The 21,896-nt window shown below is 47.5% G+C and overlaps 1 protein-coding gene and 1 pseudogene across 3 annotated transcripts in view; both read left to right on the top strand.

The window, feature by feature from the left end:
* GALNT17 (polypeptide N-acetylgalactosaminyltransferase 17) overlaps window positions 1–7,257 on the top strand; it is a 413,010-nt gene extending 405,753 nt beyond the window's left edge. For all 3 annotated transcript variants that reach the window (XM_054589692.1, XM_054589691.1, XM_054589693.1), the window contains 2 exons: window positions 4,910–5,077; window positions 5,652–7,257. In XM_054589692.1, the coding sequence (XP_054445667.1) occupies window positions 4,910–5,077; window positions 5,652–5,780 (297 nt within the window). In that variant the 3' untranslated portion in view covers window positions 5,781–7,257. The remainder of the gene's footprint in view (window positions 1–4,909; window positions 5,078–5,651) is intronic.
* LOC129083264 (ubiquitin thioesterase OTUB1-like) lies at window positions 1,272–2,060 on the top strand (annotated as a pseudogene).
* Window positions 7,258–21,896: the final 14,639 nt, after the last annotated feature.

Here is a 21,896-nt window from a genome sequence, read left to right as displayed (position 1 = left end):
TGAGTTAGATTTTGTGGAATGCACTAGGTCTAGAAATGATGAGGCCAGAGAGTCCTAGAATAAGGCCAATAAACAGCATTTCCAGGCAGACAAGCAGCTGAAGCAAAGCCCTGAAGTCAGGAAAACCCGTTGAACATGCAGAGGACGGGGCAGAGGTGCTTTAGGAGAAAGCGTGATGGGAACTGTTGGGTGGTGGACTAGGCAGACTCCCAGTCCAGGAGTGGGGCAAAAAGGGAGACAAGGTTGATGTCAGGTCTCAATGCTCACCACCCTCCTGCCTTGTTAAACCCCATGGTTTTTTCAGATGAGTGCCTGTCTCCTGACCCTGGCCCCTTGGCCGGGCCAACAGAGCCTATACACCTGGCCGGGTACTTTTGGTGTGAGAACCAGCCTTCCCCCAGAGGAGAAATCTTGCCAGCCCTCCTGAACCACCCTGCCCACCCTGATGCCTGCATGGCTTGGGGCAGGTCCTAGCAGCCTGGGTCTCGTTGTCTTCATGTCCTAACAGACCTCACAAAGAAGAGACTCTAACTCCCAGTGGCATTTAGCTTCACTCTTTAAACATCTGGGTCACAGATATGTTTAGTTAATTAATGTTCTTAGTGCTACTCATTTGCCTGCTAGATAATAGATTGATTCATAACTTCAATAAGCAGCTGTGTATATCTTTCCCCCAAACATAATGGCAGCTTGCTATCATTCATCACTTTGCATTCGGTGAATTTAAATATATTCAGAGACATTGTTTAGGGAGGGATGGGGGAGAATTTCTGATTTTCTTATCATTTTGCCTCTAACAATTACTCTGATTTGGAACTAATTTGGGTTGAAAGCACTTGTTAACTGCATCTCTCTCAAGGGCACTTAATTAGCTCCCTGTCAGTTGTTTTGGGGGGACCAGGCTGGCTCCCCTTTCAGGACCAGAGCAGAAGGCTTCTGAGTAGCTTCCACCAGGAGGAGCTTAGAGCCCTTGAGGAGAGTCTTATCCCCTAGAGAAGAGGCGCCCTTGTCCGTAAGCAGAGTTGTCTTCTTGCTCCATTCCTGGCCAGAAATTCCTAGGTTCTCTGGGGGAGGAGAGGATCATCTGGGAGGAGGCCCCTCTGCTGCTCAGCTTATGGGCCTGGGCCACCAACCACAGTGTCTCTAGGGACCCAAGAGAGGCCAAGACCCAGGTGACCAGATGTCTTCATGCTTTGGTTTCTTCATCTTTAAAATGGAGTAACGCCCTCTACCCTGCCTCCCCAATCTGTGCCTGAAGGGCATCAAGTTGCATGGCTGCAGGGCACAAAGGACTTGTCAACCTGCTGGGGATGCTGTGGGCTGCCAGGGGTGTGAGTGTGCCTGAGGACTGCCACCTGCGTTTCGGTGTTAACAGTCTTGCTTATGATGAAGCCATCATGGCTCAGCAGGACCCAATTGAGCAAGAGATTGCCATGCAGAACCCTCTGGTCTTGGAGTAGCTGGAGTTCTCAGTCCTATACAAGGAGTATAATGAGAATGGCAATATCAACAGAAGATCGAGGACCTCCACAAAAAGTACTGTGCTTGTACAGCTGCAAGATCTGCCCACTGGGAACTGCTTCTATTGAGCTTTTGGGTTCTCCCCCTGGAGGTGCTGCTGCTGGGTGCCAGCAAGGAATTGCAGAGGGTCAGGGCTACGTTTGCCAAGAGCAAAGAAGACCTGGTGTCCAGGGCTTCACCAAGTTCACAGTTGAGAATTTCCACAACATGCTCACAGACCTGATGGAGCTGGTGTGGAAGAGACCACAGTAGCTGACCTGCTGGCCTTCAACAACCAGAACATCTCGGACTACCTGCTGATCTACCTGCGGTGGCTCACTTCTGGCTACCTGCAGTGTGTGGGCTGACTGTTGAGGCGTTCTGTCAGCAGGAAGCGGAAGCCCATGGGCAAGGAGAGTGACCACATCCATATTACAGCTCTGGCCCAGGCCCTGAGCATATCCATCCAGGTGGAGTACATGCACCGCGGTGAGGGCCGTACCACCAATGTGCCCATCTTCTTTGATGGCTCTGGAGACTACGACATCCCCTCCAAATAGGGCTGGGCCTACCACCGCTGCCCTGCTGCCCTCCTCTCTGCCATGTGCTAGACATGTATGGAGGTTTTGTGTGGTCATAAATGGTCATATTTCACTTCCCTACTTCCCTGTCCCACAACCTTCCATGTGTGCATGTCTTCGCTTTGCTGCCCAGCTGGTTGCTATGTGTCTGGCTGTCTGTCTCTTTCGCCTCGGGTGGGTTCCTCTTGTCCTTCCACCTGTTTACCCCCAACCCTCCCTACCAACAGCAGTTATGAGGGGCTAGGCCTCTTGGGACCTGCTCCTGATTATTGAGGTTCTGCTTCCTTTGCACCTCCCTTTTTCTCTCCTTAGCTGACCCAGGGGCTTCCATGGAAATTTGGAAGTTCCTTGGGGACTTAACCAGGGACCTAGGACTATCTAGGCTTCAACCTGCTCCCTCTCGGTCCCATCTCCATGCCAGTGTCATGGCCAGGGTCCCAGACCCCGGCTACCTGCTTTTCCTCAGGGGTCAAGGAGTGCGGAATGGAGCGGGCAGACATGCCAACACGCTGGTGCGGCCTGACTCAGCAGGTGGAGGGGGCTGGGCCACCTCTAGTGCACCCCCAGGTGACCCCATCCTAGTGGGAGGGGGGCATCCTTCAAGCCTCTGCGTGGTCCAGTCTCCAGGTCTAGGCAGGACTTGCCAGGCTGCCATCCCCCTGCCACCCCAGGCCCCCTGCCTCTGCCTGCTTTGCATCCCCTTTGTTGGGCCATGGTATCTGCATGAACTGCCTTTCTTCCTTCACCTCCTTTCCTCCCCACCCAGCACAGGTGGGGGCTCAGCCCCAAGGCTGTGAGCTCTTTGGGGGCAGGCTCTCAATAAATGTAAAGTGCTGCTGCCCAAAAATTAAATAAAAAAATAAAATGGGGCGAGCAGTAGCACCTGCCTCACAGGAGGTTATGACAATCCCGCTTTTTATCTTCTGTAGAAGTGATGCAATGTATCCTTCACTACCTTCAAGCTGGTAATTTTATTTTTTTATTTTACTAGTAGCCATCCATGTATTAATAATCATCGCTCCTCCCCCAGTCACCTCTTGGGATTATAAGGACAAACAGGAAGCACGTGCTTGCCTCTCCCAGAGCCCTCCCCAGCCTGCACTGGGATTATCTCAGAAGGAGCCCAGCTCCAGCCTTACATTCCCAGATGCCTGTCCTCAGGCTGGGCCCACAGAGGATTCTTCAAAACATGCTTTGGAGTTAAATGCAGAGGGGGCTTCATTCTTTTCTTTTTTTTTTAAGTGAAGGTGTTCACCACACTTAAAATATGCTCATTGACACACACATTTTTGAGCACTTGGTCAATGTTTGTTCTCCTAGCAAGGAATGAAATGAATCAGACCCAGTTCCTGTCCCTAATGGAGCATGAATGGCAGGTGAATACATTTGTTCAAAAGCTTGGACATAGAGTTTTAAACAATGTGGACAAGCAGGAGAGGGGAGGCCATTGAAGTCATATGAGCTCTGCTGGGGGAATGGTTGGCAGGCAGCACCATCTCTGTATCAGTGAGCTATTGCTGTGTAACAACTATCTCAAACATAGTGGCTTAAAACCATATTAATTTATTATTATATATATTAGCATTTAGTATTGCTTGTGAGTCCACAGGCCAACTGGATGGTCCTGTGATCTGGACCAGGCTCAGGTGATTTGGGTGGGATTCATTCAGGAATCTGTCAGCTAGCAGGTTGGCTGAGGGCTACCTGATCTCCCATGACCGCATCCTCTTGTCTGGTGATTGTCTCTCACCCCCTAGCAGGCCATCCTGAGCTTACTGTCATGGTGGCAGCAGGGTTTCAAGGGGGTGGAAGTATGCAAGGTCTAATCCCAGGAACAGGCACATCCACGCTCCGCTATATTCTGTTGGCCAAAGCAAGTCACCAATATTCAAGGGATGGGAAGTTAGACTCCATTTGACTCACTTTACCAATGATGTACAGAAGGAAGGGTGAAGGATACGACCATTTTTGCAGTCTCCCACAATCCCCCAGCACTCCTTGCAGTACATGGAGCAGAAGGCAAGTACCAGGACTATGTTGCACATTTAGGATGTTATAAATGATGTTGCAATAAATACCTTACACATAAACTTTTGTTCACAGTTCTGATTCTTTCCTTCGGATGGATTTCTAAAAGTAGATTTGTTGAGTCAAAGGAAAGGAACATTTTAAAAGCACAAAGTGTATATTTTGAAATCCCCTTTCTGCCAGGTTATAGTAATTGACCCTCTCATCAGCCCATCTTATGCAAATCTTGACAAAATAAGAATAAGTTATTTTTTGGAATGTGGTATCTCATTGCTGTTTCTATTTATTTTAATGAGTTTAATGAGTTTCTGTGCAGTTGAATGTTCTTTAATAACGTCTGTTTCTTCCTTTGTGCTCTGTCTGTGTGGTCCCTCTGCAGCAACGTAGATTTAATTCATTCCCGATTATAAATGAGGAAGAAATGAAGACTTAGAAAGGTTAAGTGAATTATTCAAGGTGGCCCAGGCCTAGCAGCTTTAGAAATCAGTCGTCCTGTCCTTTCACTTATTCCTGCTCCCCCATGTTGCTGGACAGAAGGCTAGATTCCTAAAACATCGATGAGGACATGCTTAGAGAAAAAAATCAGAGAGCAAACCAGGGGAATCTGTATGCAGTCTTAGCAAACCAAAGGGCTTCCCAGCGGGGCTCACCTGTGAGTTGGGTGTGTGCTGGTGGGCGGGGCAGGCCTGGAATGGCGGCCAGGACTGCAGCGCTGGCAGCGGCTTGGGTGAGACCTACGCACCTGAGCCATTTCCCTTCCTCCCGCCCCTGTGCCCCCCGGCACTCTGCTCTCTCCACAGCTCGCCCGCTACACCAAGGAAGGCTTCCTGCACTTGGGAGCCCTGGGAACCACCACACTCCTTCCTGACACCCGCTGCCTAGTAGACAACTCCAAGAGTCGCTTGCCTCAGCTGCTTGACTGTGACAAGGTCAAGAGCAGCCTGTATAAGCGGTGGACCTTCATTCAGGTGAGAGCTCCATGGACCGGGCCAACACCCCAGAGCAGGTGAGGATGCTGCCGACCACAGGGCAGTTTGACTTGCCTAAGGGGACCCAGCAAAGTGCATCAAAGGTCTCCCAACCCTGGGGCAGGCGCCTGGACCCAAAGCACATTTGGGGGAAATCGGTGGAGGGTTTCCTTGGGAGAGAACGTTCCAGATCCCTGTAGCAACACTAGGCTGGGCTGGCTCTGTTTAATCTCAGGAGGTGGGTCTGGGAGTGGAATCTGCCAAGTACCTACAGCCAGTAGGATTAAGAAAGTCAGACTTCAAATATCCCTGGAAAATCCTCATTCCGACACTCTTCTCCACCGATGCTCGTTACCTGGTTCAGCCACTCAAACCTGATGAAGCTTATTTATCTTATGACTTTAGAATTTTCTAAGGAAGCCCCAATGATCCCTCCCCATGTACAAAGAATTTTGGCGAGATTGTACCCCATGAAAAGCCAGGTGCTAAGCACTATGGTGGTTCAGCCTCTCACTTCCTCCCTCTCTCCCTCCTTCTCTCTCTCTTTCATCCACTTACCCACATCTCCTCCCAGAATGGAGCCATTATGAATAAAGGCACGGGGCGTTGTCTGGAGGTGGAGAACCGTGGCCTGGCTGGCATTGACCTCATCCTCCGCAGCTGCACGGGACAGAGGTGGACAATTAAGAATTCCATCAAATAGTAGGGAGGAGCCGGGGACCCCGGAGCCTGGCCTCCCAGGGCAGGGTCTGCCCGTGCTCTGGACCAGCCACACTGGTGGAGAGACAGCCGGGAGCCAGCAGGTGCTCGTGGGCGTCCGGGGCTTCTCCAGGGCAGCATGGAGGTCCCAGATGGAGACATTGTGTCCACCTCAGGCACTCAGCTTCTACGAGGCTCCTGGACCCTGGAAAAGCACCCCCACCCCTTCGCTGGGAACCCAAGAGCTGTGTCTTCTGCAGCCCAGATGTGAACTTGGTACCAAGGAGTCAAACATCCACATCTCCTTTGTCATCTTCCCACCCGCCATCAGGACTGGCCTGATGGGGCCTCTCCTCTTTCTCATCTCTTAACGCAGCAGCTTCTGAATTCCACCCCAGCCCTCAGGAAAGCTGGGGGTTGGGGGTCTCGGCCACATCCTAGCTCCCCCTGCTCAGAGCCAGTGAGGCTCTGAGACTCAGTTTCCCCTGAAGTTGCTGCTGCCCAGATGTCCACTTACAACCAAGGCGGCCTCCACCCCAAACCTTTCCATTAGGTGGCGTGGGGCCACAGCTCTGGGTTTCTCTGGACTCTCCCTGAGCTGGCCTGTAAGGAGCTGACACTTCCATGGTCGCCTGGGCATTAAGAAGGCTCCTCCACTCCTGGGACAGCTCTTCTGCCTGGGTCTGGAGGGAGCTGAGACAGAAATGGGCTGAGCACACAGGGTGGCCTGAGCTGTGCAGGGGGTGCCCCAGGCTGGAGTCAGGCGGTGCAGCTCTGCCTGCCGGGGACTAGGGAGCCCTGACTCACGGAGGCCGTCGCGGGGCAGGGGGGCAGCAAGGGGCTTCCACCTGGAGCTTGCGGACTGGAGCCAGCACAGCAAAGAGGGACTGGACCCTCGAGGACGCTCTGTGCTCATCTCATTTCAGCCCATGCTCTGTTGGCTGACAGGGGAGAAGGCAGTCGATTCCCCTCTAAAGAGTAATAATTTTGTTTCGATTGCCCTCTGGTTAGGGTGCACTTATAAATCAGAGTTAATATATGGATGTGTGCGCATGCATATGAGTATGTGTGCCGGTGTGGTGCGTGTGGCAGGGTGTGTGTGGCTGCATGTGTGTGCATGCATGTGTGTCTGGGTGTATGCGTGTGAGCGTATGGTAGAGCAGGTGTGGAAGTGTGGCTTTGGGCTTGCTGCTTCATTGCTTGCCTGGATCAGGACAAGGCTGCTGAAAAGCTTGTGGGGGTGGGGAATAGCCACACGTCTGGACAGAAGGATGTGGCTGGGCCTTGCCCTGTGTGGTACCTACCCCAGACAGAAGGCTGTGCTTCTGCCAGTTCCCATCTCTCTCCCTCATGCTGTCCCCAAAGGCCAAGCCCTGCCCCGAACCAAGCCCTGTAGTTGTCCAGTTTGGGGTTCATATGTTTCATTTGGTGGCATCTTGTTGGTGATCAGCACCCACCCCTTGTATCCCCCCTTGTGAAATAAACACATGTGAGCACTTCCCAAAGCAGCCTTGTTTGCTTCTTGATTTCTCCAGAAACTGGAGCTGGGGGAGTTCCTGGGGTGTGGCAGAGGGCTCCTTTGGTTTGGGGAGTTTGGTCCTATTACAGGCAAAAGCCCTCATAGTTTGGGGCTGAGACAAATCTGGCCTGCCCTTGCACTCGCCTTTGCCCCACCCCCAAAGCAGGACAAGCTGACGTTTGGCGCTGGCCTACTAACGCCGCCTATTGGATTAGGAGGGTCAGGCTGGTGCAGCAACCTCTAAGGAAGAAGAGGGCTGGGAGTGACCTGGCTGAGCAACCCAGACCCGCCCCCTCCTGCTGCCAGGCCCCCACTTCCACTCTGGGGACCATGGAGCCTGTGGTGGAAGCATCTGCCCCTTCTGTTCATGGAAAAGTGAAATCTGAAAGGGCACCAGGACTTCTGTCACAGAACTGCTAATGGAAGAAATCGTGGTGGGGGTCCCCTAGGCTGTGACAGCCCGGTGCCTCTTTTCTGTCTTGTCTGGTGTCGTACAACACAAGGACACACTTACAAGTTGCCACTTTTCTGTTGGGTTCTACGAAAATAGGGGTCTACAAGCACGTTGATGGAAAATGTGCTGCTTGGTAATGAATTTGTCAACCTTAAATATCAGAGCCTCGGGGGAACTGTGAAGTGAAAAGAGCTGAAAATCTGGATCCCCATGTGGGGTCCAGGGAGACGCTGAGATCATATCACAAGGCGGTGCTTCAGGGAGGAGTCCTGCCCTGACTGAGCCATTGGCTCTCCTGTGTGGGTCTTAGAGTAGAAGTTCAAAGAAACCACCATCCTCTTTTACCATTAGCTGAGACTGAGCCCAAATCCTGGTGAGGTTCTCAGTGGACCTCTGTGGGATCCTTCCTCCTGCAGGAAATGGGCCTAAACCACCTCAGACCACTGTGGCCAAAAGACCTGCTCTGTTCTCCCTGAAAGTCCAAACCCAGGTCCAAGCTGGTGGAATAGGAACTCACACCTGATGCACTCAGCACGCTCACGGCTCTGGCTCACCTGTACTACTGCCGCACCCGTAAAATACGACAGCGGGAAGTGTCCTGGAGCTCACGAGATGAGCACCACTCTTCTCGGGTGTCACCAGCAGCAGGACAGGATGTTTGGGTGGTTTCCTTGTTTGGGTGGGGGGGAGCTGGTTCAGAGCCCAGGGAAGCTTCCTGCCTCCAGACACGAGTGTGTCTGCTCCGCTCTTGGTTCCGTGTCCAGCAGCCCCGGACTGTCCGTTCATATCAGCACAGGCTGTCAGCACTCTCCTGGGCTTCCTCCCTAAGCGGAGGAGGCTACCTGGGGAGACGGGCCAGAGCATGAGGCCAGCATCCCCAGTCAGCACCCTCTTCGCCCTGCAGGGTCCCAAGGGCCTGAAGGCCTTGAGGTGGCAGGCAAAAGGCTAGGCAAAGAGGAGGAATTAACAAAGCCAGAGATGGTGGAGAGAAAAGAAGGAGGGCCCTGGGGGAGCCTGGGGTCTCCGGTCCTTTGGGGGAACTTGGAAGTTCCAGAGACCCACCTCTCTGCACGGGACTGTGGGCAGCAGGCTCTAAACACGGGGCTTGAGGGAAATCTTACTCTCCTTCGGTGGAAGTCAGCACCAACTGCAGTTTGAGACGTGACAGTCAGTCTACCCCACTCTCAGTCATCACAGGTGGATGCTGCGGAGGCCACCTCTGCTAATCTCCCTGTCTTCATTCCGTCCGCACACCCTGCTGCTCCCCACTCCCGTCTGGGGGCTATTTCTTTCTCCTTTCTCCACCCCCCCCCCCATTTATATGGCAAAAAATGTCACAGATGGTATTCCTGATATGTGTCCAAGCCACCAAAGCTGATGTCTTTGAATCTATATATGTCATTTCTCTAATGTGTTCTTTATACTTATTCTGGTGGCTAGAAAATGAGAAGAAATAGAAGAGGCTGAAAAAGCACAATTTGGGCCTGAAGCCACTGTCCTCAGCCACTCCAAGCCTTTTGACTTGGGTTTCTGAAGCCATTTTTTATTCAGCTGCCATTTTTCCCGCCATCCTTGAAAAGTATCTCCCCCCAACCCCCATTTCCCAAAGGACAGAAGTCAGGCCTGGGCAGAGCTGGCGACTCTCCCAGGGCTGGGAATGAGGGAGTTGTCCCTGATTTGCATGCTCTTTCTCCTCCTTCCACTTGGCTGCTCTGAAAAAGGCTGATGGACAGCTGGCTAGAGCTGGATGGGCTTGGGAGGGGCCTGGAGCCTGCTCAGGACCCAGGTGGCCCTTGAAATCTGGGAACCGCCAGCTGGCCAAACTCAGGTTCCGGTCCCTGCCCATTGCCAGCATGGCAGCCTCTTGTTTTGATCTGAGCTCTTATCGGCAGTTGGGCTGGCAGCTCATCAGCTCATAATCAGCTGCCCCCTCCTTTCCTGAATCACGAATCCGAGTCTCTTGGCCACTCTGTTTTCTCACTTATCAGGCAAGTTTCCTAGACCTGAGTATGGGGACCAGAGTGGACCCCAAACTCTAGAGATCCATTTTAGTTCAACAAATATGTCCACATATGTAGTTTGTGGACATATGTGGACATATGTCCTGTAGTTTGCTTTTTAAGATTTCTTAGAAGGGAGGGAGAAAGGGAAGAAGAAGGAGCTAACATGCATTAAGCCGATACATGATGAATATCATGACCTTTAGCCTTTAAAGCTTATATTGAGAGAAGAAAATAGACACAATATATTGGGCCTCCCCACCCTGGACCCTGGAGCCTGGACAGTCATGAGGGCGTCTACACCTATTGGCGTGAATGGGAGGTCTTAGCGTACTGGCCGATTTCAGTGTTCTTTCCCCAAAGAGGCTCTAGCTGATGGGTGGATCTTGCAATGTAACTCCCAGCTTGACTGCTTCATATTGCCATGGACGCCCAGCTCAGCCCAAGCACAAAGAGCCAAGCTGAGAAACTAAGAAGGCCAGGCAACCAACAGATGCTGCTGATGGTTGCAGAACACGGGAGACTGCCAGGTAGAGCTGGTTATTATCAGCAGGATCAATATATCTAATCCACTCTCCCACTGGATGCCCGCCCACCTATCCAAGCAATTGCCTCGAACTGCTTGATGAAGTCTAGAGACAACTTGTTTGTTCTAGGGCAGAAAACTTTCTGACAGTGAACCAAGCCAAGTCCAAAAGTCAGTAACCTCTTTCCATTGCCCTGCCCTCTGCAGCTCTGAAAACAAGAGTGACTGCCCGTTCAAATCTGCTGTGCACATCAAAGTCAGTGCTCCTTGCTGAAGCTTTAACAGTGCTGAGCGTAACCGAGAGAAGCAACTGATACTCCACAGGCAATGACTTTATCTGTGGCCTTTATCAGAGTTCATTCCTGGAGAAACATTTACCTTTCTTGGCAAGGGAAGCCATGTCCCAATTTGTCACAGGATTGGGCATATATTGTGGAAAATGCTTATCTACTATTTCTTCAGAAAAGTAACAGATGGAATCCTTCTAAAGTAAAAAAAAAAAAAAAAAAAAAAATCATTCCTCACAGGCCTTTAGGGTTGACCTAATTTATTTTTCATTTTAGTGTTTCTCAAATATGTATAAACATAAAATGGCTTTGCTCATAGGCCCATTACAGCTATAAAATAAAATAAATTTACAAGTCAATGCAAAGAAAAATCTATCTCTAAAGTCAATAAAACTTGAGTTAAGAACGTTCATTCAACCTGGTAGCAGCACTGTTAACCAAAATGAAGTGGCTGCTGCTTCGGGTGTGGCGACGGAACCGCCTACTCGCTGAGGTTCTCCTGCTCCTGCTGACGACCTGATCCGCCCACCCGCTTTTCTGTGCTTCAGATGTTCTTAAAATATTTACTTACTGAGTGCTTACTACCTGTCTAGGGTGCGGCTAATGATGGAATGAACAAAGCAGATAGAAGCCCAGCTCTCAGGGAATCTATATTCCACTGCCTTTCCAGAGGGGCCAACGTATTTATGGCACGGCCTCCGCACCCTTCTTCTGTTTCATCTGTGACAATCACTGTAGAGCTACTGAGCGCCAATGCTGTTGTGACATACATAAATCCATGTCCCAGATTCACCACTGGTGCCAACCTGGTTATCCAGGTGATCCAGAAAATGCTTATGTTAGTTTTCAGATAACTGTCAAAATGAAGACACAAAATATAAAAATCTTCTTGATATCTCGCGGCTGCAGGAGTCAGAGAGCTGCTCAGGTGCCCGTGAAGTGCCCGATGGAGAATCCACTGAGTCGCCACATCCACTTATTTGGAGCTTGTTTCACAGTTTGATAAGGACATGACACCAACGGTTGACAATGGCTTTCATCCCCATGAGAAAACAGCTATTCCCACCAAGGGCTTATTTTCACTTTTTGCTTTTCTTCTGGTTGCTCACCTTTGGGTCATTCTCAAGCTTATTACAATATGTGGGAAAAAACAAAATATCCTAAGTGGAAATCAAAGTTTTTTGGGTTATTTTGTTTTGTTTTTTAGTTTTCAATGTGAAGCAAAATCTCATAGGGAAGGATTTTGGAAAGCGTTGGTGAGAGTGAGGTTGTCAGCTCATTGGTAGCTAACATGATGAACCCTCCCACTGTCCCGGGTATCTGAGCTCTCATCTAGCATTAAATCTAGTTTGGAAAGGCAGGAAAAGTGGGGCTTCTGGTGGGCACATTTCAGGAGGCACTGGTGAGCATCAACAGGAATGCCACATGATGAAGCGTTTAGATAAATCATAAAAAATGTCATTTAGCCCTGGCCAGGTGGCTCAGTTGGTTGGAGGGTCACCCCATGCACCAAAAAGTTGTGGGTTTGATCCCAGCTGGGGCACGTACAGGAGGCAACCTATTGATGTTTTTTTCTCACATCAATGTTTTGCTCTCTCTTTCTCTCCCTCTCTCTGTAAAATTAATAAATATATTTTTGGGTGAGGATTAAAAAAAAGAAAGAAATGGTATGTATAATCCTGTCATGAAAATAACAAAAAGGTGTATACGTACTGCCCAGATTTTACATTTTCTCCAGACTCTTTTGCCCTTGAAAACACACAAGGGGAAATAACACTTCTCTGTCCTGACCCAAGTCACCATAACAAGTTTCTGGTGCCTAAGTTCACATCTTTGAGTTTCTCTGCATCATTATAAGCCACAACTTCTCCAATTCAGAGTTCCTGATAAATGAGTTAAAGGTACCTTCGCTCAAATGAACTAAGCTTAGAAAATGAAGAGTTTAAACACAAAGCTATTTACTAACTGCATAGTTCCTAAATGCCTCAGAGACCACACCCCCTTCACATCGTACCAGTCAGATATTTGTACACACTTCTTAGATATTCTTTAAAGAGGCTCCCTGCAGAGCCCTGGCCAGGTGACTAAGTTGGTTGGCATGTCTTCTCATACAACAAAAGGTTGTGGGTTTGGTTTCTGGTCAGGACGTGTACGGGAGGCAACTGATCAATGTTTCTCTCCCACATTGATGTTTCTCTCTCTTTCTCATCCTCTTTCTCTCTTTCTAAAAATCAATAAATATATCCTCAGATGAGCATGAAAGGAAAGAAGAAGGAAGGAAGAGAAGGAGGGAGGGAGGCAAGCTCTCCCACCTGGTGCTAAGGCAGAAACCAGAGAGAAGTTCTGGTCCCCTTTGCACTGAACTGTTTCCTTGCCACCATTTCATAACTTACCTTCCCTTTGCCCCCACAGGCCCAACCCTAACCTACCACGAATTTGCCTAAATTAATGAGGTGCTAAGAGTGTCTCAGGGCTGCTTCTAGAATTCTTTTAGAGGGTGGCGTAGCTGCTCCAGGCCCCTGGAGTGGAGCTACAATTCTTCCTGGAGAGCTCCTGTGGGGTTCTAGGCAGTGATCAGCACAGTGCTAGGTTCAAAGTACGTGACAGCAAAGGAAATTGGCTGTGCAGGAGCCTGGGGAGAGAGAAGGCCAGACATTCCTGCTTCCAGCAACAGCAGCGCTGTTCTCAGGCCATCAGCAGCCTGCCCCTGACCTGCCCCTGACCCTAACGGAGGGCCTGCGCTCTCCTAGGCCCTCCCAGTGCACATGACAATCTCCAAGAGCTGGCCTGTGAGGGCCCAGCTCTTGTCGTCTGTGACAAGAACATGAGTGAGGACAGCCTGGTGGAAGACAGTTGCCTGCCATCTCTGCCCAAGGAGGAAAGAATCTGTGCTTTGGGTTCTTGTGGTGGGGATGTATTTGCTGTTTTGGGATTTGTTGTTTTTTTTTAAGTTTCAGCTTCTTATAAATCTTTCTTAACCCAGAGGTTTGTGGTTTGTGTTTTGTTTTGGTATTTTCGTTCTGTGTTGTATTTTTTGCTTTCCTGGAATTTCCATTGTTGGTGGGCTGGTTCCTTCCTCAGGGACTCATTGCCAATGCCTGGTGGTTTGTGCTGGTAGGACAGAGCCAGCACCCTGCCTGGGGGAGTGGGGTAAAAAATGTCATTGTCACCATAACGGTAAACATTGCCATTATATGAGCGTGCACTGTGTTCCAGGCACCGCACAGAGGCGTTTGCGGGCATCTGCTCTCCTAATTGTCCCAGCAAGTTCACAGCAGTTACAACTGTTTTCCTTTATAGATGAGGACAGTGAGGCTCAGAGAGATCAAGAACCTGTCCCAACATCACAGAGTCTGTAAGCGGCAGGCGTGTGTTTCACACTCAGTCCGTGTCACTCAAAAGGGCTTGTTCATAACCAACGGGCCTCACAACTTAGCTGGCGGCTCTGCTGCACTGTCTCTGTTCTTACAGGAAAGCCCAGGTACGTGGGGAGGAGGAGGGCTACGTCTAAGTTCTCTGCCGTGCTCCTTAGGCAGGAGCTGAGCAGATTCATTTAGAACGCTAACTTCATTAGCACATCCCAGGCCCTGGGGGGACCCTGTCTCAGGGAGATATCAGCCGATTCAGATCAGCCAGTGCTGCCTCAGGCCCTGGCCTCCTGCCTCAGACGTCTGCTCCCCCTTGACAGGTTGGAGTGCCAATAAATGTATATACTTGGAAAACTCACAAGATAGAATCTGCTTTCTAATGGAGCCATCCTCTCAAAGCTGAGACGGAGGCCTCAGGAGAAACTGAGTTCTGTTCTTGGAGAGGTGCAAGTGGAGTTGGGGGTCTTCAATGTTACTGCCAGTCCTGTGCTTATGTGACTCTGCTGTTCTTAGGTGAATCTTCTGATGGTTCCTGCCCCAGCTTCCAGCACTGGTAAGAATGTGAGCTGTGTGCTGAGGTGGCAGAAGTGGGTCTCAGGAGATCCCTTCGTGGAGATGCACGTGCCAGCTGGGAGATGAAAGTTACACTTGTTACATGTCACTTTTGAAGGGGAGGACCAGACTTGACAGTTCATAGTTTAGCTCAGTTGGTTAGAGCGTTGCCCTGATACACCAAGGTTGTGAGTTCAATCCCCAGTCAGGGCACATACAAGAAACAACCAATGAGTGCATAAATAAGTGGAACAACAAGTCAATGTTTCTTCTCCCTCCTCCCCTGCACCCTCAAATCAATAAACAGAAATCATGTAAATGCTCATTATTAAGTCATGGGCAAAGTCAAAACATGCATCCCTAAGGTTTTTTTTTTTTTCCAAAAAATGTAACAGGGTTCTGCTAAGTCTAGCAATGAGAAGAGAAGAAGAGATGCTCGTAGACTGATGGTGTTAAAATATTTCTGTGGAAAGAGGCAAATTTGTACAGAATAATTACAAATAAATTACGTAAAGACTTTACTTTAAATGGGGGGGGGCATAACTCCCCACTTCCTAATTGTAAATTCCTTCCAAAGAATAGAATGTGGGAAGGGGAGAAAGAGTCACTTTACAGTGGAGACACCCGACAAACACTGCTTTAACCAGGTGATCAAGGTCAACGTTAGCAGCCATAAATCATGTTGATAGCATGTCACACCGATATGATGTGACGAGAATTGCAGTTCACCTCTGCGGTGTTCCTCCCCAAAACTCACAACCCCTGTTGCATCATTAGGAAAACACCAGACAAATGTAACAGAGGGGCATCCGACACGGTACCTGAGCAGGACTCCTCCTCACTGTCAAGGTCATCGGAAATAAGGAATGCCAGAGAAAATGTCACAGTCAAGAGGCACCTAAGGGAACAGAACAACTGAATGTAATGTAGTATCTTGGATGAGATCCTGAAATAGAAAAAAAGAACATTGGAATTAAAAGAATTAAGGAAACCTGAATAAATTATGAACTGTAGCTCATGATATATCAATATTCATTGTAGTAAATGTGTCATACTAATGTAACATGTTTAAAACAGGGAACTGTATGTGCAGGGGCATATTATAAGAACTCTCCGTACTACCTGCTCAGTTTTTTGGTAAATCTAAAACTGTTCTGAAGTAAGTCTACTACTACTAATACTACTACTACTACTACTACTAGTGATAGTAATAAAGTGCTGTATAGGCATTGTCTCACCCAGTCATCTCAGGCAGCCCTGGCCAGTTCTGGATGCCAGGGTCCGGGAAGGGACTGTCCATGTTCCCAAGAGGTAGCACTGCCACTCTCCTGTACGCAGCCTTTGTTAGCAGTAACAAAGGATCTGTGGCCTGAGGGTATTCTTCAGTTGGAGCCTTAAATTGCAATGATAGACAGTTTAGTTGATACCATTAATTAATGGAAAAACCAACGGAGATTTGGTTCTGTGAGAATCCGTCTTTCTGCTCCCTTAGGGAGTAAGAGACTGCTGCCTGCCTACCAAATATCCCCTTCTTTTTTGGTAAGAGAACTTCAGTGTGGCTATATACAACCAGGTGCCCAGCTAGAAAACTAGATTTCCCAGCCTCCTTTGCAGGTAGAGGTAGCTGATGAGAAGCGCAAGTCCCTGGGTAGAGCGTTTGGGAATGTCCTTTGAAGAGGCCCGTTCTGCTTGGAGATACCCCCTTTGATCCTTGCCCACCCTTTTCCTGCTGCCTGGAACATGGACAGGACTGCAGCAACCATACTGCAATTAGAGGATGACTTTGATGACTACAGCAGAAAATAAAGAAAATATGGGCTCCTGATGAAGCTACCATGCTAACTCTGAGTCACCTATTTAATAGTTTCTTTACATGACAGAAAAATAAACTGAAAAATAAACCTTTAGAGGTCTTTTTTTTTTTTTTTTTTTTTTAGTTTTGATATATGCTATTCTTCAGCAAAGACTGATTCAGAAACAAAATTTCTGCTGATTCAGAAAATTCTGTGGTCTAAAATGTTTAGAGCAATGGCTCAGCACTGAAGGTGACGATGTGGTATGGCATGGGAAACTTCGAGAGCTTATAATTTTGCTAGTGAGTTAGGAATAAATCAACCACTGCGTATTGCAAAGGCTGATCCTTGAAGCAGTCCAAACACTATGGAATCCACAGTCTGAATAGAAACAGGCCATAAAAGAGATTCCAAGGCCTTGGTTAGACAACCTTAGGGCACATGGTCCAAGCATGGGAAACGCAAGAACCTCTCCAGGATAAGTCCTTGACAAGTCCAGTGTCAGGAGTGGTGACCTGAAGAAGGAGGGTCCAGGGCCAGGCTCTCACTAACCAGTATATACTGTTTTTTAGGCTAGACCAATGCCACCTATATCCATTCTCTCTAAGATGCTAGCCACCATGACTAGAGGTATTGTAGTTCCTGGTTTCTTTTGAAAATAGGTGGGATCACATGACTAAATTTTCCCCAAGGGAGTGTGTGAGTGGGTGTGATGTGTGTCTCTTTGTGACTGGGCTTTTTCAGAAGTGGAATTGCCTCCATCATGCTCCCTTTCCCCTTCTGGGTTGGATGTGGACAACAGTGAGGTCTGATGGGGTAGCGGAGCCATAAGGTAAAATGATTCTCAATCTCTGAATGATTACATGAAAGAGACCCTCTCATTGACCTGAATATCAAACCAAGATTGTCTTGTGGAGCCATCCCATGTTTGGGTCTATTTGTTTCTGCACTTTACCTGAACCTAACTAACACAAGACTGTTCACATATTATAAATTTTTTATTTTTAAATCATGTTTATTCTATTACAGTTGTCTCAATGTTTCCCCCTTTGCCCTCTTCCACCCATCCCACCCCACCCCCATCTCCTACCGTCAGTTCCCATTCTGTTGCCCATGCCCATGGGTCATTCGTACATGTTCTTTGTTTAGTCCCTTCTTCTTTCCACCATTGTTGTCCTTACTCTTCCCCTCTGGTCACTTTCAGTCTGCTCCATGTTTCCATACCTGTGGTTTATTTTGTTCATTAGTTTACTTTGCTGAATAGATTCCACTTATAGGTGAGATCATATGGTATTTGTCTTTCACCCACTGGCTTATTACACTTAGCATAATATTCTCCAGTTCCAACCATGTTGTCACAAAAGATAGGAGTTCCTTCTTTCTTTGTTTTTTGTTTTTTAAATGTAGATTAATTTTATTTCTTAAATGTCAAAATCCATTGTAAAATATTAGAAAATGTAAATTCATTATAAAGTCTCAGCAATTAAAACAACATGACACCAGCACAGAAGTAATCAAGTAGATCAATGAAATAAGATGAGCATTCTAGAAACAAACATATATCTGTCTACCTATGTAATATATCATTAAATTGATATTTTAAATCAGTGAAGAAAATAAGGCTTATTCAACAAATAAGGTGCATGGGCCACTGTTACTTGAAATAAAACAAATGTAGAGCCCTATTTCACACATTATAAAAAAATATTCAGGTGAGGTAAAAATCAATATGTAGAATCTAAGGAGTTTTTAAAAAAATAGAACTAGTATTTTTCATGACCTGAAGTAAAATATTGAAACCCTAGTTTCAACAAATAGTAAAAGAACAGTTAAAATAACATCATTGTCACAATCTGACTAATAAGTATTAAAAATATTGGTAATATCAAGTATTGGTGACTGTGAAAGGAACTGGGTATTCAGACTCTTTTTCTTCATCTTCTTAAAGTAGTCCCTTTAGCATATCTTGCAATGCTGGTTTGATGGAAGTATATTATTTTAGCCTTCTTTTGTCTGGGAAACTCCTTATTTTGCCTCCCTTTTTAACTGAGAGCCTTGCTAGGTAGAGCAGTCCTGATTGCAGGCCTTTGCTTTTCATAACTTGAAAAGCCATTCCCTCTGGCTTGCAGTGTTTCTGTTGAGAAGTCAGATGCTAGCTGTATCGGGGCTGCCTTATATGTTACTACCTGTTTCTTCCTTGCTTCCTTTAGGATTCTCTGTTTGTCTTTGATATTTTCCATTTTAATGATGATGTGTCTTGGAGTGGGCCTCATTGGGTTCCTCTTGAATGGGACCCTCTGTGCTGCCTGGACTTGTGTGACTCTTTCGCTCCTCAAGTTAAGGAAGTTTTCCATCATTACTTTTTCAAACAGGTTCTCTATCCTTTGCTCCTCTTCTTCTCCTTCTGGTATTCCTATTATACAGATATTATTATGTTTCAGGTTCTCCTGTATTTCCCTAAATGCCCCTTCATTCTTTTTTAGTCTTTTTTCATTTTCTTGGTCTTTCTGGGAGCTTTTTTCTACCTTATCCTCCAGCTCATTGATTTGTTCCTCTGCTTCATCTAGCCTGCTTTTGATTCCTTCTGCTGGGTTCTTCAATTCAGAAATTGTATTCTTCATTCTCTCTTGTGTCTTATTGATAGTTTCTATGTCTTTTTTCATGCTGATATACTTTGCAGTAAGTTCCTCATAGTTTCCCTGTAGTTTTTTGCAATTCTCTCTGAGCTCACTGAACTCATTGAGTTTCCTTAGAACCATTGTTTGGAACTCAATATTTGATAGTTTACTTGTCTCAGTTTCATTTAGTTCTTTTTGTGGGGATTCCTCCTTTCCCTTCAACTGGGGGGGGGGGGTGTTTCTTTATCTTCCCATTATTTGAGAGACTCTTCTTTTTTGCTTCTGTTTCTTAAATTTATCTGTCTTGATTTCTTGACTTTGTGGTGTGAACTTCTAAGGTGGGAGACCACTGTTTTTTCTTTCTGGATCTGCCTCTGATGATGTCAGATGTTGACCCTGTCTGACCTTAAGCAATCTGTTCAAGACTTTCAGGAATCTACTGTCGGTGGCTGTCTCCTTCAGCTGTTAATCTAGTCACTCTGCACTCAGCAGGCTGGCTTAGACATCACAGGGCGAGGCATATTCCCTCTTGGGGATGGGGTTATTGGGTCATCTCACGATGCTGCCACTCAGGGGAGTGGTCTGCCTGAGCAAGATGGCTGCTGCTATCTGGAGGATGAGTCAGCACCGGGATCCCTCCAGCTACTCTTTCAGTTCTCTCCCCAAAGCTTCCTTCCCCAGTCTCTCCTCAGGCCTCCCTAGACCACTCTGTCCCCGCCTTTGCCAGAGACCAGGGTAAGTGGCAGTTAGGTTGTGGTAAAGCTGATTCTTCTGTCTGTCTGAGGTTATAAGGCTCCTCTCTCACTATTGTTCAGTTGTTTGTTCCAGGTGATTTCTCCATAATTTAGTTGTAATTCCAGATTGGTCCCAGGAGGAGGTGAGTGTGACTTCCACTCACTCCTCTGCCATCTTGATTCTCCTGTTTACATATTGTGTTAGTTATCCATTGGTGCATAAGAAATGATACCGAAGCTGAGCGACATAAAACCACATTTATGAGCTCACAGCTTCTGTGGGCCAGCTTCTGAAGGCAGCTTAGCTGGCTCCTCTTCTTCAGGACCTCCTACAGGCTGCAATTAAGATATTGGCTATGGCTGGAGTCATTTCAAAGTTCGACAGGGAGACAGTCTCCTTCCCAGATCCAAAGTTGATGGGACAGTTCAGTTGGACTGAGGGCCTCAGTTCTTTGCCATGTGGCCTTCTTTATAGGGCAACTGGTAATGCAGCCACCTCATCAGAGCAGGCAAGCAAGAACATGAGAGCTTGAGAAAGCTCCTATGTGCAAATTCCAGTCCTGTGTAACCTAACCTCAGAAATGAAATCCCATCTCTTTTGCCATATTCCATTTGCTAGAAGCAGGTCATTAGGTCCAGCCATGCTCAGGGAGGAAGTACACAAAGGCCTGTATGCCCAGAGTCAGCAATCACTGGGAACCATTCAAAAGCTGCCTACTATACAGATTTAGGCCTCACAGGAACCCCACTTAAATCCAATATTTAATCTGCTTGGATCAGGCCCATTTACACAGGGAAACTAAGACCCAGGGAGGGTAAGTAACTTGTCCAGGGTTACTTGGGTCATCAGTGGTAGATGAGGTGGCTGGTGTGCTGCCAGCACCTCTTACCACACCACGGTTCAGGCTGCAGGTGCATTGAATGGGCAGTAAGGTTGCCTGGAGGAGCAATCAATCACATGCCTGCAAGAGCAGGGCCCACCCACTGGAATCCCTTGCAGAGTCCCGCCTTAGGAAAGAATTGTTAGGGTGTGTGTAAGACAGAATGGAAGAGAGAGAGGCAGAAAGGGACAGGAAGAGCTACACATTTGAAGAAAGAGAAAAAGAGAGAAAGAAGCACAGAACTACAGGGAACTACAATAAAGCTAATTTAAAATAGAGGGAGACAAGGGAAAGACTTTAAGAGAGAAAGGCAAAAAGAAAAGATGACAAAGAGGAAAAAAAGAAAGAGAAGGAGAGAATGAGAGTGGAATCAACAGGCTGGTCACCTCAGGTCTGTCTTTGCAGACAAATCTTTTCAGGGAAGGAGAAATACAAGTGAGCATTCCTGGCACCTGCATACTCAGCGCCCCCTGGTGGAAATTTGAATTATATTCCTCAATGGCAGGGGCACTGCGTCCAGGTACCTGCAGGGAACACAGTAAACCGTGGGGTTTGAAAAGACACAGAATTGTGAGCCGTCCCGGGTTGCCTACAGCTAGGTTGGTCCCTGATGTGTGGAGTGGTTGTCATGATTGCCAAGGACAGTGGCAGGGTGTGCAGTGGGGTGGGGTTTTGAGGGTTGGATGTGTGAAAAGATGCCCTGGGGCTCCATGGGTGTCAGGTTCTTGAAGGAGGCTCAGAGAAGTGTGGCTGCATGCTCTGTGGGTGCCTGACATTGATTTCCGCTGTTCCTTTCCTCTGAAATTCAAAGAAAATTCGGGGGTTGTGACACTGGAGTGGTTCCTCAGGGATCAGGAGGAGGAGCCGGCGGCCAGGGGCGACCAGAGTTGCGTGGTACCTGACCCGTGCACCCAGCCTGGGCCAACCTTGTACCTCCTGGCATTTGCAGAGGGTTTTGAACCTTTTCCAGGCCACAGAAACTTTGGGCAGTCTGTGGAAGCCTATGGACCCCTTCTTAGAATAACATTTTAGAAATGTGTAAAACAAGCTACATAGGATTACAAATAAACCCAGTTATACAGAAATACACAAATTTTATAATTTAGAAATATATACATATACCTTTTAATTATTGCATTAAATAAGATATAAGTGATGGTTTAATCACTATCATTTCAAAGTCATATGGGTATAGATACTATTACAAAATTTCTGCCACAATTATGATTTGACATGAAACTATCTGTTATTTCTATTCATGACAAAGGTACAGTACAGGTACTTTTCATCTACCGAGGTTTGTTGTCCACTTTGATACTTACAGGAAATGCTAAATTTCATTTAGAGGTGAAACTAAAGGCATAATTTTGTCCCCTCCAAGGTCACAG

This window comes from Pteronotus mesoamericanus, unplaced genomic scaffold (genome assembly GCF_021234165.1).
Source record: "Pteronotus mesoamericanus isolate MK-2021 breed Mesoamerican mustached bat unplaced genomic scaffold, CSHL_Meso_final scaffold_167, whole genome shotgun sequence".
Taxonomy (NCBI): Eukaryota; Metazoa; Chordata; class Mammalia; order Chiroptera; family Mormoopidae; genus Pteronotus; species Pteronotus mesoamericanus.
The sequence above is the reverse complement of the archived record's forward strand: the minus strand, read 5'-3'. Positions and strand labels throughout refer to the sequence as shown.